The sequence below is a fragment of the Pomacea canaliculata genome, linkage group LG5 (genome assembly GCF_003073045.1).
Source record: "Pomacea canaliculata isolate SZHN2017 linkage group LG5, ASM307304v1, whole genome shotgun sequence".
NCBI classification, from domain to species: domain Eukaryota; kingdom Metazoa; phylum Mollusca; class Gastropoda; order Architaenioglossa; family Ampullariidae; genus Pomacea; species Pomacea canaliculata.
The window spans coordinates 5,849,887-5,862,801 of record NC_037594.1 but is presented as its reverse complement, the minus strand read 5'-3'; the positions used below and the strand labels follow the sequence as shown (position 1 = coordinate 5,862,801).

General features: G+C 35.2%; 1 protein-coding gene across 27 annotated transcripts in view; it reads right to left on the bottom strand.

The window, feature by feature from the left end:
- Positions 1 to 12,915, bottom strand: part of LOC112563530 (zinc finger E-box-binding homeobox 2-like) — an 86,336-nt gene that overhangs the window by 36,268 nt on the left and 37,153 nt on the right. For 20 of the 27 annotated variants that reach the window (XM_025237526.1, XM_025237511.1, XM_025237505.1 and 17 more), the window contains exon 4: positions 9,234 to 9,305. The exons of 2 other annotated variants lie outside the window; for them this stretch is intronic. In XM_025237526.1, the coding sequence (XP_025093311.1) occupies positions 9,234 to 9,305 (72 nt within the window). Of the gene's footprint in view, positions 1 to 9; positions 2,314 to 3,163; positions 3,402 to 3,727; positions 3,796 to 6,849; positions 8,575 to 9,233; positions 9,306 to 10,446; positions 12,910 to 12,915 lie in introns of those variants that run through there. 5 more of the 27 variants (XM_025237494.1, XM_025237495.1, XM_025237528.1 and 2 more) reach the window with 4 other exon arrangements.

Sequence of the window (12,915 nt, the reverse complement as noted above, 5' to 3'; positions counted from 1 at the left end):
TTATGCTAGCATTCTTCACATTGTAGGGTGTTAACACACCACAGCTAACTTCATGTTAATGATATGGAGTATCAAAGTTTCACAAATTCCAATATTTTGCTATTCTGTGGATATTCGCATGTGCATGACTCCTTAAACAGTTGATTAAAATGGTGGTAAACTATACATTAATGAAATCAAATCAAATCAGACTTTACTGTCTGTCGAGGACAAATGTACAAAAAACCATTACTGCCACTACCACAGTAAACAGCAACTAGCACTGACAACTCAATCCTGATGCACTGAAATGCCGGTTTTATGAGGGCCTGAGAATTAGCTGTTGAACAATATACAGACTTTTTGAAAAGTTATTTTGAAATTTTTTCTTTTCAAAAACTATATCCTGTTTTATACAACTACTAAATTCTCTATAGTGCAATAAACCTTGAAATCTATTCCTTACATGATTTTCAATATTGAGTTAAATTGCACCCAAAGAACTTTACAGAGTACTAATGCAAGTTAGTATGGTTTTTATTTGATCTCTGATGTACAAACCAAGAAGGAAAACAGTGCTACTATAATGATCAAAACCACATAAACTCAAGGGGCAGCGGTGGTCAACAGCAGCTATATGTTAACAAATGTATGCACATATGTATTAGTAATTGTCACAAAAGAGCTGTCACTATAACACAGTTATTAGCCCTAAGGAGAATCATTGCAGGAAATACCAGCCAAGAAAACGGGCATCAACTCTGGTGGTAAATGACAGAAGAAAAAAAAAGACAGAGATAATGAGAGGATGAACATTGGCACCTGACATGAGAAGGGAAGGAGGAGCATAAGGAGTCGGAAATAACTAAGAGACAGGTATCTGATTTCAATTTACTTTATGTATATATGTGTGTGTCCATGTGTAAGTGAAGGAAGTAGGGGGTGTTTTTCAGCTGACTTTTCTCCTGTCCTCCCCTCTACATCAACACTAACAACTCCCAGCAAATCAACATCACTTTCCAAAGACTTTAATACTATATACATACCAACAAAAAACTCCAGAATCTTGACAATCATCCAAAGTATCAATCAAGATTAATCAGATTTCATGCTGTTTTATTACAGATTTCATTGCAAAAATGACAAACATTATGCGAACATGCCTTCTACTGATATTGTTTCAAAACCTAACACAACTGCATTAATTTCTAGTTTAAATACACAGTTGATCATAGAAATCGAAGAGGAACATAAATACAAACATGAAATATTTATTTTGCTGGACCTAATCATCCTGACCTAGGCAAACAAAAATAAACCAAAATCCTAGGGCTCTTTGAAAATTTTAGCAGCTTATTTTAGTCTTAGTTGCCAACGGCTAATAGCAATAATAATTTGAATTACTTGCTCATCTTTATATAACCCTGAATAGCATGTAACTGCCAGCTCAAATAAGGCTGGACTTATTTGGGAATTTTACTACATGCTTCTTCAGATAAGACTTCAAACAACTTTAACAAACTTTGCCAATCACTACTGACCAACAAAATGAGTCATCTGTAGCAAACAGCCATTTAAATGAGTGATTTACTCTTGCTCAAGCATTCTCCATAGAATATCCCACTACAGATTTTTAAGTTCCAACTGACACTCCATGAAAAACTGACATTTCTGAGATCACAAAAGTATAATGAGCAAGTAAAAAATAACAACTTTATAAGCACACAGAAACACAGACACATGTGCGCCCTTTTATATGCCTGCACAAGATTAAGACAAAATTACAGTAAGACTCCTAAAGTGCACTATACTTATAAGCTTGTGTTTATAAGAAAGCACACTTTCGTGTTCCATTAAATTCAAGCCATTTCAATGGAAGGCTACTCCTATTATTAAGCGTTATATAAATCAGCATTTTTTAAATTATAAACGTTGGTGAGAATCACATGTTCCAGCCATTAGTATTCATGGTTCTGACCCTCTGGAGTACCAGCTATTCTACAGGCTCTTCTTATAACCATAGATGATGGCATTTAATAACATTTTTACACCAAAAGATGTCAAAATTTAACTAATAATGATCACACTTAAAGATGCAGTAAAATAAAAATGACTCTCTGTCAGCTTTTCCTGTAGGTTGATCAGCACAATGAAAGTAAGACAAATAAAATAACACATTTTATTTGAGGGGATTTCTTGATGGGTGATTAATTAACTTCTGCTCAAGAGAACGCTCAAATTGCTTCTTTTGCGCACGCCGCCCTGTGCACAACTTCACATTAAGAACCCTTGTTGCCTGCGACTTTGTAAGGTTAAGATGACTGACCCCATACACTGCAAAATCAAAACATACACTTACATGAATTTAGGATCCTTGTATAAACACTAAAGTATCAAAAGCATTGTCAAAATAAAGACCAGCAAGAAGTACCAAAAAAACCATCCAGAACAACACAACATGAATTTAAAAATTCCTTTAACAATATAATAAAGCCTGGTCTATAGGCTCATTTTTCCATCTCTGAAAATAATATATGCAATCATAACAGCGTCACAGATTTTGTCAAAATACATGAACAAGCTACACTGCTTAGAATTCACATTTGAATAATGCACAACACTGAAAAAAATTACCAAACAATATTTTCTCTTTAGATTCCTCCTTTTGCTCCTGCCCAGAAATACATTTACATCTCTTTTGTTCTTCCAAAGCCAGCGGCTCTTTTATTAAGACAATCATAGGTTATAGTCTGCAAAGAGCTTTCATTCAGTTTTAGACCCCAAATTCTATGCTTAAAGAGCCCACGAATAATGCTTTTGCCATATCTTTTTTTTACTAACCACAACAGTCCTCTGAACTGGCAAATGAACCTTATTTTATCTTCTACAAAGTGACACTAATTTAGATGCGCCTCTGACAATCATGGCTGAATAATTGAATGTGAGAGTAACTGTAACTGTGAGAGAGATTGAGGGTGACTTTTTTGTAGTTTACAATTTATAAGAGCTTCCAACAAAGAAAACAGAAATTGACAATAAAAACATACTGTATTAGTAGCAGCTCTTTTCGAAGTATTCTGCATGCAACAATAAATATGTAAAATCTGCACAAATCTTTTATTCAGTTTTTAATCTCAAACTCTATGCTTTATCAGCTTTTGGCTTGCTTAACATGTATACTTACTTTTCAGGGCATTTACAACATGTTCCAGATAGGTTCCAGTGTAGGCACTTGTACCTCCATGCACTACCTCCCATGGGCGCAACAAACCATTGGCCAACATTGTCAAAATGAAGGAGCTGCCACGACCAACACATTGAGAAAGTACTGAGTGCAACCAGCTCACCGGTACTGCAAGTTTTGACCCTTCCACAAGCAACTGATAGCCTTCAGGTATCGGGTCTTTACTTTCCAAAATTTTCTGAAAACATCATTCCAGTGGGTAAGTCATAAATGATTATGTATTTCAAAAATAAGTATTTAGGCACAAAACCTACTCTACCACAATATAATTCTCTACAATGGCTTTGTACTTTTTGGTCTTATCATGATAAAGAAGCAGGAAAATAATCCCTGGCTATATCCTCAAGAAAATTAAGCAATTAGCAATTGAATATTAAAGTGAATGAATTTTAAAGTAACTATGACCTTGGGCTGCCACATGTTGATGCAACAGTGATCAGAATTATGCAGTTAATACATCTCATGCTTATTAAGGAAAGTAAGCTGTAGAAATGGGAAACATACATAGTTGACAAATTCCATGCATGCTCCATGGTGTCTTCCTCTGGCTAGTGCAAACTTTTCAGCAGCAGCTAAAAAAATGGAGATAGGAAACTAAAGTAATAAAAACTGCAAATACACTTAAATTCTTTTTTTAATTTGTGACAATGATGATCATTAAAGAATTCCTAAAAAGAAGGCAAAATTTACTCTACTGAAAACAATATAAGAGCACCTTAAGAACTTTTAGCCATTGTATCATTTGTCCATGGAATTGAAAAGTTAAAGCAAATAACTTTTAAGTTTGACTTACAAGACTATACCCCACATTGAAAAAAAATTAATTGTTCACCATATGAAGATTATTTTCATAATGTTTCAACCTTAAAATTTCACCTATGTTAACTTCAGACCACCCTGCGTCATGTCCTACCATGAGGATGAAAGTTTCCCCACACTATCTCTGATTGACCTCTAAGCTAGTCATCCTCCAATAAACCAGCTCACATTGATCTCTCTCTCACATACATTTTTAATGGTGGATACTCTCAACTAAGTTGCACAATAGGTCAATGTGTCTTTCTGCTCACCACACATTTTAAGGATTGTGGTAAAAATCCACTGCTATTATCAGTTTGTCACAATCCTTAGAAATGTGTGGTGAGAAAAAAAAAAAAAACTCATCCTATTAACCTAGCTGAGCAGCCTAGCTGACTTAAATAACATCCTCTGCAGTCTGAGTCTGTTTTACTGAGATACAGTCAGGCCTGACAAGAGGGTAGGACAGGGGACTCTAGTGGGGGGTGGGAGAGGGGAAGGGGACCCGGCCTTGGTCAATTAATTTTTTTCCTTTTCTTTTAAAGAAAGAATGAGGTAACAGTACAACTTTGATCCTTTAATATCATTCTTCCTCGTTTACTAACCACTCACCTGTAAACAATTCTATGTTCAAGGAGTGATGTAAGTAAGTCTTAGTGCACTTGTCCTAATGTTTGCAGTCTATATTATGTTACTGAATGAGATGTAGATATTGACAATCAAATTGTAAGAATATTATTATATATTGGGAAAATAATCTACAGTTACAATTACAAGGAGCCCTAAGAGATCGTCTGCCCTGGGGCCAGAGCTGGCTCTCAGTGGCCCTTTAATTTCTGTAAGCTTTTCTTTGACAAAGAAGTTTGCTTCTCAGGAATCTGGATCTTTCTAAACTGATAACTACCAAACATGCTATCCTAAACTGATATTATAGCACTGGTCATTTTTAAGACATGCATTGCAACAATGTCGAGCTTTTACCCTGGTTAATTAGCTGTTAGGGATCACAACAGCACATCTGTTTCATAACCTTTTTAATGATCCGAACAAGCAGCCCTTGGTAGTAAATTAAATCAGTACTTACACTAAAAACTTATAAACTGTTTGGAGCTCCATTTAAACTTATTTAAACTTTAGACAAATGAGACTTTTTGTTTTGATAAATTTACAGTTAAGACACTGGTGTCTTGAAGCAAAAACTATTGTTATACTGTTATAGCTAGTGTGGTTTCTGAAATAAAACCACTGTAACAAAAACTGGCTAGCATTATAAAGGGGTTTCAAGTAACCATATCATGCTACATTCACTAATGGCCTTTAACACAGTCATGCCCTTCTATTATTTCACTTACTAGAAAAATGCAAGCAAAAAGTTACTAACATAAATTTTCACTTACCTCTGCAAAAATGCTGAAAGAAATCCGTCACCAACTTTCTAATGCTGCCTGAATGACTCATGTTGTAATGTAGTGGTGATAATTCTGAAGCACGAATTTCTATTGCAAAAATATGTCGTATGGAAATCTAATGAATACGCCAACATTTGAAGCAATTCTACATTTAACAAAGAATAACGGCACTGAAACGGCTGAAGGCATGCCACGACACTGCTACAAAAATCAATTTTTTCAAGTGTAAATTTTTTAAGCTGTTTTCAGGGTTCCTTCGCAGCTTATATTCTCAATTTAATTGGAAATCCTTTTCTGTCACAGAACATGTGTATAATCAGTGGACTGAAAAAAATGCCATGAACTATTGCCAATGAATATGCAAATATGGCACCTTGTACAACCCCTTTATGATGCAAATTGTAAACCAGTGTAGCCTCATGACTATAGAAACAGGTACACGTGACAGAAAATTCAAAGGAAAACAGAAACAACAGGAAAAAAGACAGGAAAATATAATAAATATATAATAAATAAAAATCTCAAACTGAACTGGTAAATAATAGAGACAGGGATTTATGGACACTTAAAATTTACCTGAAACATAAAATTTCAATTAAATAATTTTACGTTACTAAATCTTGTTTTCAGCTCCTTTTTTAAGTGGGTGGGTAAGAGACACATTACAGATTTATATACTGAGACTTCACTGCTGAATTCTGTATGTAAATGCTAAACTACTTTTAGAAATTTTGGTTAAAAAAACAAATACTTGACCAACATTATACAGATTTGCCACTGCACACACAAAAACCATAAATAAATGTACCTATCACCTTTCCAAGCATTTAACCCACCTTATACTTCTGAACAATAAAGCTTGAAAGATGAGAGGGCAATCAATGTACATCTAAATAAATTCAAGATGAGGGAAGTACAATGAATTCTGAATTTTAAAAAACCAGCATCTTATGAGTTAATTTTTTTATAATTGTTTGTAGCCCTTTAAACCATTACATGCCTGTCAGCAGTCAGCAGCATAACCTGAGGCTTCCTGACAAGGTCAGAGTATTCTTCAAAGTGTTTCTTTTTAATTTGAAAGCAGAACACACACAATCACACAAAACCAAATGGTTTTTGCTTCTTTTGAACAAACTAATTTTACAAGTCATTTCAAAGGTCAAGTCCCACCACAAAATGTCTTTATATTCAGGCCTTTTGAATGATTGCAGAATGGTTGCTTTATGTTTTACGATCATTAACTGGTATTTGACATAAAGAGCTGGTCTTAAAATGTTCTGAAGATGCATGTCACCTTTCCAGGGTCTGTGAGCCATATAAAGTAGTTGCACTATCAAATATTTTCCTTCATCTATCAAAAGTTTTACATTAACATATGCAAATATATGAGGCAAAAACAGAAAAGAAACACGAGAAAAGTACAGTGCATTATTTATTTTCTGAAAACTGATGGTTTATAAGTGATGTAACATGTCTAAATGCCCTCTTCCTTACGTAGTGAAAATTTGCATGTATATGTGAATGGAATGTTGCACCTCCAGCATAACTTGATTGTATATAATAACAAAGAAGCTGTTCATTTCTTGGTAATGTTCAAATACAATATAATGTAACTAAACATGACTGCATAAAATGACAACAGGAACTCAAAACTAAACAGAGATCTGCTTTAACCTAATTGCAAGAAGCACCATTTACTTTACAAAATGCAGTAAAGAAGACAAAGCAAAACCAAATTTATTATTTTGTAGTTTTGTCCATGTAAGAGAGGGTGTGTGTATATGTAAGTGCAAGCATCTGTGCACCTGCATGAATACATAGTTAAGAGCACACAAAAACCGGGCCAAGAATTTTTTAAATGCTTAAAGGAAAAAAAAAAAGCTGCAATAAATAACCCCACTCAACAGTGCAAAAGGTTAAAAAAAAAAAGTAAAATAACGATCGAGCTAAATATTTAAAAAAATTTTGTTTGTTCGTTATATTATTTGTACAGACATCAAATATTTATAAGCAAAATATATTTATTCACCCTCAATCAGCTTGATTCTCAATGTGGAGGGGGACCATAATTATCAAGTTTTAATAAACAGTCACTGCAATCTTTTCCTTTTCACACCACCAGTCCCCATAAGATTTGTGACCTTTCTATGGAAAGGGATGTTAATAATTATGTACCAAACTGAAAATTAGCAAAATTAAAATATTATTTTTCCGGACACACGTTATATATTCCTTTAACAGATGCGTTATTTGATGTTGCAAAAGCATGCCTATAAAAGAAATCACATTAACACTGCTAGATCTTCTGTCCTTGGCCACTTTCAAAGACCTGATCAGGCCAGCAGTCTGAAATAATACTTATGTCCCACAATATCAAACTTGTGTTGGTGTACTCTTTACCTAGTTTGACTTCCACTGCCAAATCCCGCATAAAATTACGCGCTTTGGCAATGCTCAATTTATCAGTTAAATACCATGGTGCGGAGCTGCCTGGCCTCCACTGACTGTTCGGCATCTGAAGAAAGCCCCCACTCTCACCTGTGTGGACTCGTTTACTGAGATAAAATCTGAGAGCAGCCACAGGACAATATGGTCCCCCCCTTGCATACATGCGTCGGTCTAGTATCATACTTGTGACCTCTGGTCGCAGATCTGCTTTATTCATTTTAGCCCTTTTCAAGCAAACATACTCACGACCACAATCATCAAACCTGAAATCAAATGTATCTTCATCCATCTCCTGTGGAGACCATCTACGAGCACCAAAATGTAATTGGAGTTCAAACCACACTTTCCGCAAAAGAGAAACTGGAGTGTCAATAGCAAGCACGTGATGACCTCGCAGGAAGGTGCAGTCTGTTGGAGATATTGTGACAATACCTTTTGTTGGCTGTGCCTTCGATAACACTTCATCAAAAACCTGGTTGGACTTGAGAAAACTGTCATCCAAAAGGTCAACTGAACGCCTCAGCATCATGGTGAAATACTTTACAAGACCATTCTTCAACTTTCGAAGACCATGCTCTTTTAAAGCAGATCCAGTTTTTCTGCGCACCTGCTTGTAAAATAAACAAAGCAGGTCATCCAGCTCAGGTAGAGACATTTGGGGAGAAGGAAGAAGTTTTCCTCTTGCCAGAAGCCATTCTGAAAGCCAGAAAAGTACCTTTAAGAGGATGACAGATTGTGTGAATGACCTATACTTTACCCATTCATAGGAAAAGAAAGGAGCAGAAACCCTGTTTCACAAACATGGTAACAGAAGGATCATGAACAATTATCAACAATCCATAGCCAAAACTGTTTCTGCACCAAAATGGTTGGTTTGATTATACTTTATAGAGAATAACCATATTTTAGGGGACCAGAAAGGAGTTTTCATCTGCTGGAATGAATAAATAAAAGTTGCTCCCTAAACATTTTTTTAAGCCATTTGAGGTGTGAGGTGCTAAAAACCACTATCTCTAAGGGCCAGACTTTTTTTTTAATCACCTGCCCACCTCTCTCCCTCTAACTGCTATATGTTCCCCAACCCTTTATGGAATCAGGTATGCATTCCTGACAGCTGGGTCAACTAAGAAAAGTCTGCTGCACAAGATAGGCATCAAACTAGCATGCTTTGGGTTTGCACACCAGTATAACTGGAATCTACTATGTTATAATGATAATAATGTAAATGATGAATTTGATGGTATCTCCCTAACAATGTTCCCGACATGTATATTTAGTCCTCTGTGACGTTCATGCCTATCGACCAAAAATCTGAGTAGTCAGTTCACGAACTTGTTGTTAATCCCAGAAATTACCTTCAAACATTCCAGCTGCTTCTTTTGTCCTTTGATCTGCAGCAGTGAAACATGAGTCCTGAGACAACCCCCCTGAAAAAATTGAAACTACTCTCAATTTGCATCTCAGACCTCAAACCAGCATAAAGTACACCTTTACAATATCATCTCAGAAGAATCACCCAAAGAACTGCTAATTAAGGGCAAACCTCATGTTCTTCTATTGCGTACTTTCTTCGTATTTAAGGCAGTACATAAAACATCCACTAAAGAAAGACCTCAATTTTTGTCTATCATCAGCAAAGTTTTGGTCCTTTAATTCTTGTTCTACTGATTTGTGTTCTTTCATCAGTCTATCTTTTTTTCATATCAGAAAATCAATTTTAGTTGCAAAATATATCCCTCACAAGCCCATCATAAGTTTGGAGAACTAAAATACCTTCATTTTGCTAGTACATCTCTTTCGAATACCATGCACACACTCACACACAGAGAAAGAAATACAGAAGTCTAATAGTTTTAACTGTATCAACTGAACAGATGCTTCCAACTTTTTATTAAAATTTTAAGACATAGGTTATTTCACTCATGATTGTGGTAATAAGATGCTTATGAATGCATCAATGGTCAGTGACTAAGGATAAAATGACAACTACATCAACGGATGAAGCCAGTGTGCTGACAGACTTCTGGTAATCCTCTCTTACTCAGTGTGTGTTCATCCATGTTTGTAATTTTTTATTGTTTCCATCTCATTAGCATCTAAAGAATCAACTGAAATAAATGGATGTTGTTCTACTAAAATTTCAGAGCTTTTTATTTTAACGGGATGAGGACACAGCAGTCTCTCTTTCTGATCCTGTATTAAGCATTCGATTTGAAAGTTTTAGCTGGACATCTTTCTAATATTCAGTTTCAATTTGCATCTTCTTCAGGGTAAAATAAAAGCACTTATTTTATATTCTTAAAAATGTCATGTGCGCAAGTACACACAATTGATTAAACAAGCAACTTGATAGTTCTGTGCAATTTGATAATGTGGATGCATCCTTAAATGTCTTAGTTCAAATGAAACAGAATTTATCTGTATAATGCTTGCACAAGCTGTTTTACTATTTTTATCATTCATATTTCATTTCAAACTTTGGCTTGCAATTGTGCTTGTAACATACCTTTCTGTCAAACCAAAGTGACAAATAGTTATATAAAGTTAATGTATAATCAACAAATGTAGTTTGTTCATCACATTTTATTGCCTCAAATCAAAAAGAGGAGCAGAAAAAATTTACAATTTACAAAAACTCTTGACGACTCAAAATCAGGTCAAGAATTTTTTTTTTTAACAGAAAGCCATAAAAATTAACAATTATTGCAGAGCTATGCTACTGTGCTATCACTGGAACTCAATTCTACAATTATCACCACAATCTGACGCTTACACCTTTCTTACACTAGAAAGTGTGATCTTTGCTTTTTAAACTATCAACAGAAAAAAGACAAACTCTGAACCTGAAGAAGTTTAAATGTGTACTTGTATTATCTATCAGAAATACATCTGATCACTATATCAGTCTCATGACCTAGTTAAAGTGCACTGTTAGTGGTTCACAAGATCTTCACACTGTACGTGGAAGATCTAAACTCTTTCTTACCACCATCGTCTACCTTCCATGATAAATCAGGTACCCATTTAAAACTGTAGGCAGGAGTGTTTTCCAGTCACAAGATCAAATAAACGTTACACCAGTGAACCATTCACTCTAAAAGTTGATCCGACTAATCACCAGGTTATGGTGGACACTCCACGACTGAGTTCCAACAAATTCAGAACAGTATTTTATAGCAGTGTACCACAATCAAAATAAACTCTCCCAGGGAATCACCATCACTTCCTATAAGGAAAAAACTTCTACAACACTTGGCAAAGTGCCTTCAAGTCAGCACTGTGAAGGCAAACTCTTTTCTTGAAATCTACAAAAGCATACAATTAAAACACACTTTGACCTCGTTTTGCCAGCCAGTCCACAAATATAGTACAACAGATTTTATTAAGCCTCACATCAAACTTATAATGATGGAAACTTTACACAGAATTATCCATAAAAAGCCATAACTATAACACTTTATAAAATGAAGGCAATTTGCAGGTACTTTTATAACTGCAGCAAAAAAACAAAGCTCATTGATCTTTTACATTTAAAAAAACGAAGTGAAAGAACAATTTTTGTTAGAATTTAAACTCAAAAGCATCTATAAATCTTTTTATCACTCTACATATGCTACATCTTCTCTCTGTTTGGCATATGTATATGTATGAGCACATGCATGTATCTCTTGTTACATAAATTACACATGTCAAGATCAAACTACCTTAGCAGAGTGGAAAACAGAAGAGACAAGGACACAAATATTTTTCATTGTCCAATTTTAATACTTTTGTAAAAAGTTGAACAAGTTGTTTATTCGTGTGCACAAAACATCTTAAAACAAATCATTTGTTTTCAAACTTTCAAAAGAAAATACCAAAAGGTTTTGATTATGAAATCTTAAGATACTTGACTGAATCGGTTTCAAGTTAACAGTGCATGCATAATTCTGCATTATTTCAAGCATGCTTTGGACTTAAGTGGAGCTGTAAGCCTTAAAGCAGTGTGGGCAGGCAAATGATTCCAATGTGCACATTCATATGGACTAAATAATGCACTTTAATCATGAAACCTGATGAACAAATCTTGCAAACATGTTTTTTTTTATCTCTTTAGATGCCATTGGTGAACATGCATGTACATGCCTGAATATAACCTGAACACAAGACTACACTTGATGCACTGTAAGTGCCCAGATGATGTCTTTGTTGACAGTGTTGAAGAATTAGAGTGAGGAAAATAGTGAGGACACTTTCTTGGATAATGCTTTGGAGGAATCTGTTATTGCGTTTGAAAAAAAAACAACAAAAACAACCAAACCACACACATAATGACAAAACCACTTCAATGTGACATCCTCTACACACTGAAAATTTCAGCAGTAATATACAAACTTCTACTTTATTGCTGTATATAACAACTGAATTACAACTGCATTCTTCATACTTAATAAGAGGGTGGAGAAATACCATGCAAAAGACTCAAATGTTGTCTGGAAGCAATGAGGTGATACTGTTTTATGGGCAAGGATACTTTTTATTATCCACTTGCAAATAACATAATGGTCACTTGGCTCTTAAATGTCAAGCACAAATCTCTACATGAATTAGCTACAATATTTCCTTAACTTTGCAAACTCAAAGAAATCTCCAAAAGTATGAATTCACTTTTGCAGGTTTACTTTGGGCGCTTCTTCCCACAGGCTTCTGCCTGATGTCGTTGCAGTGCAGTTTTATGAAAATATGAGTTAGAGCAATCTGGACACTGAAATGGCTTAATTCCATTGTGCTTGTTCATGTGCCCAACAAAGTGTCCTCGGATCATGAAACCCTGAGAGCATACTTCACACACATATTTGAAGTGCCTAAGGTGATGCTGGCGTATGTGGATGTGCAGTCCTGGCTGAGAATTAAATGTACGGCTGCAGTCTGAGCACTGCCATTTCCATGTAGCTTTTGTCTCCAACTGAGTTTGACTACAGTGTAAACTGGCTGATGTAGCGGTAGACTGCCGCTTCCCTGATGAAGATCTCATGCTCTTTTCTGCCCAATCTGTCC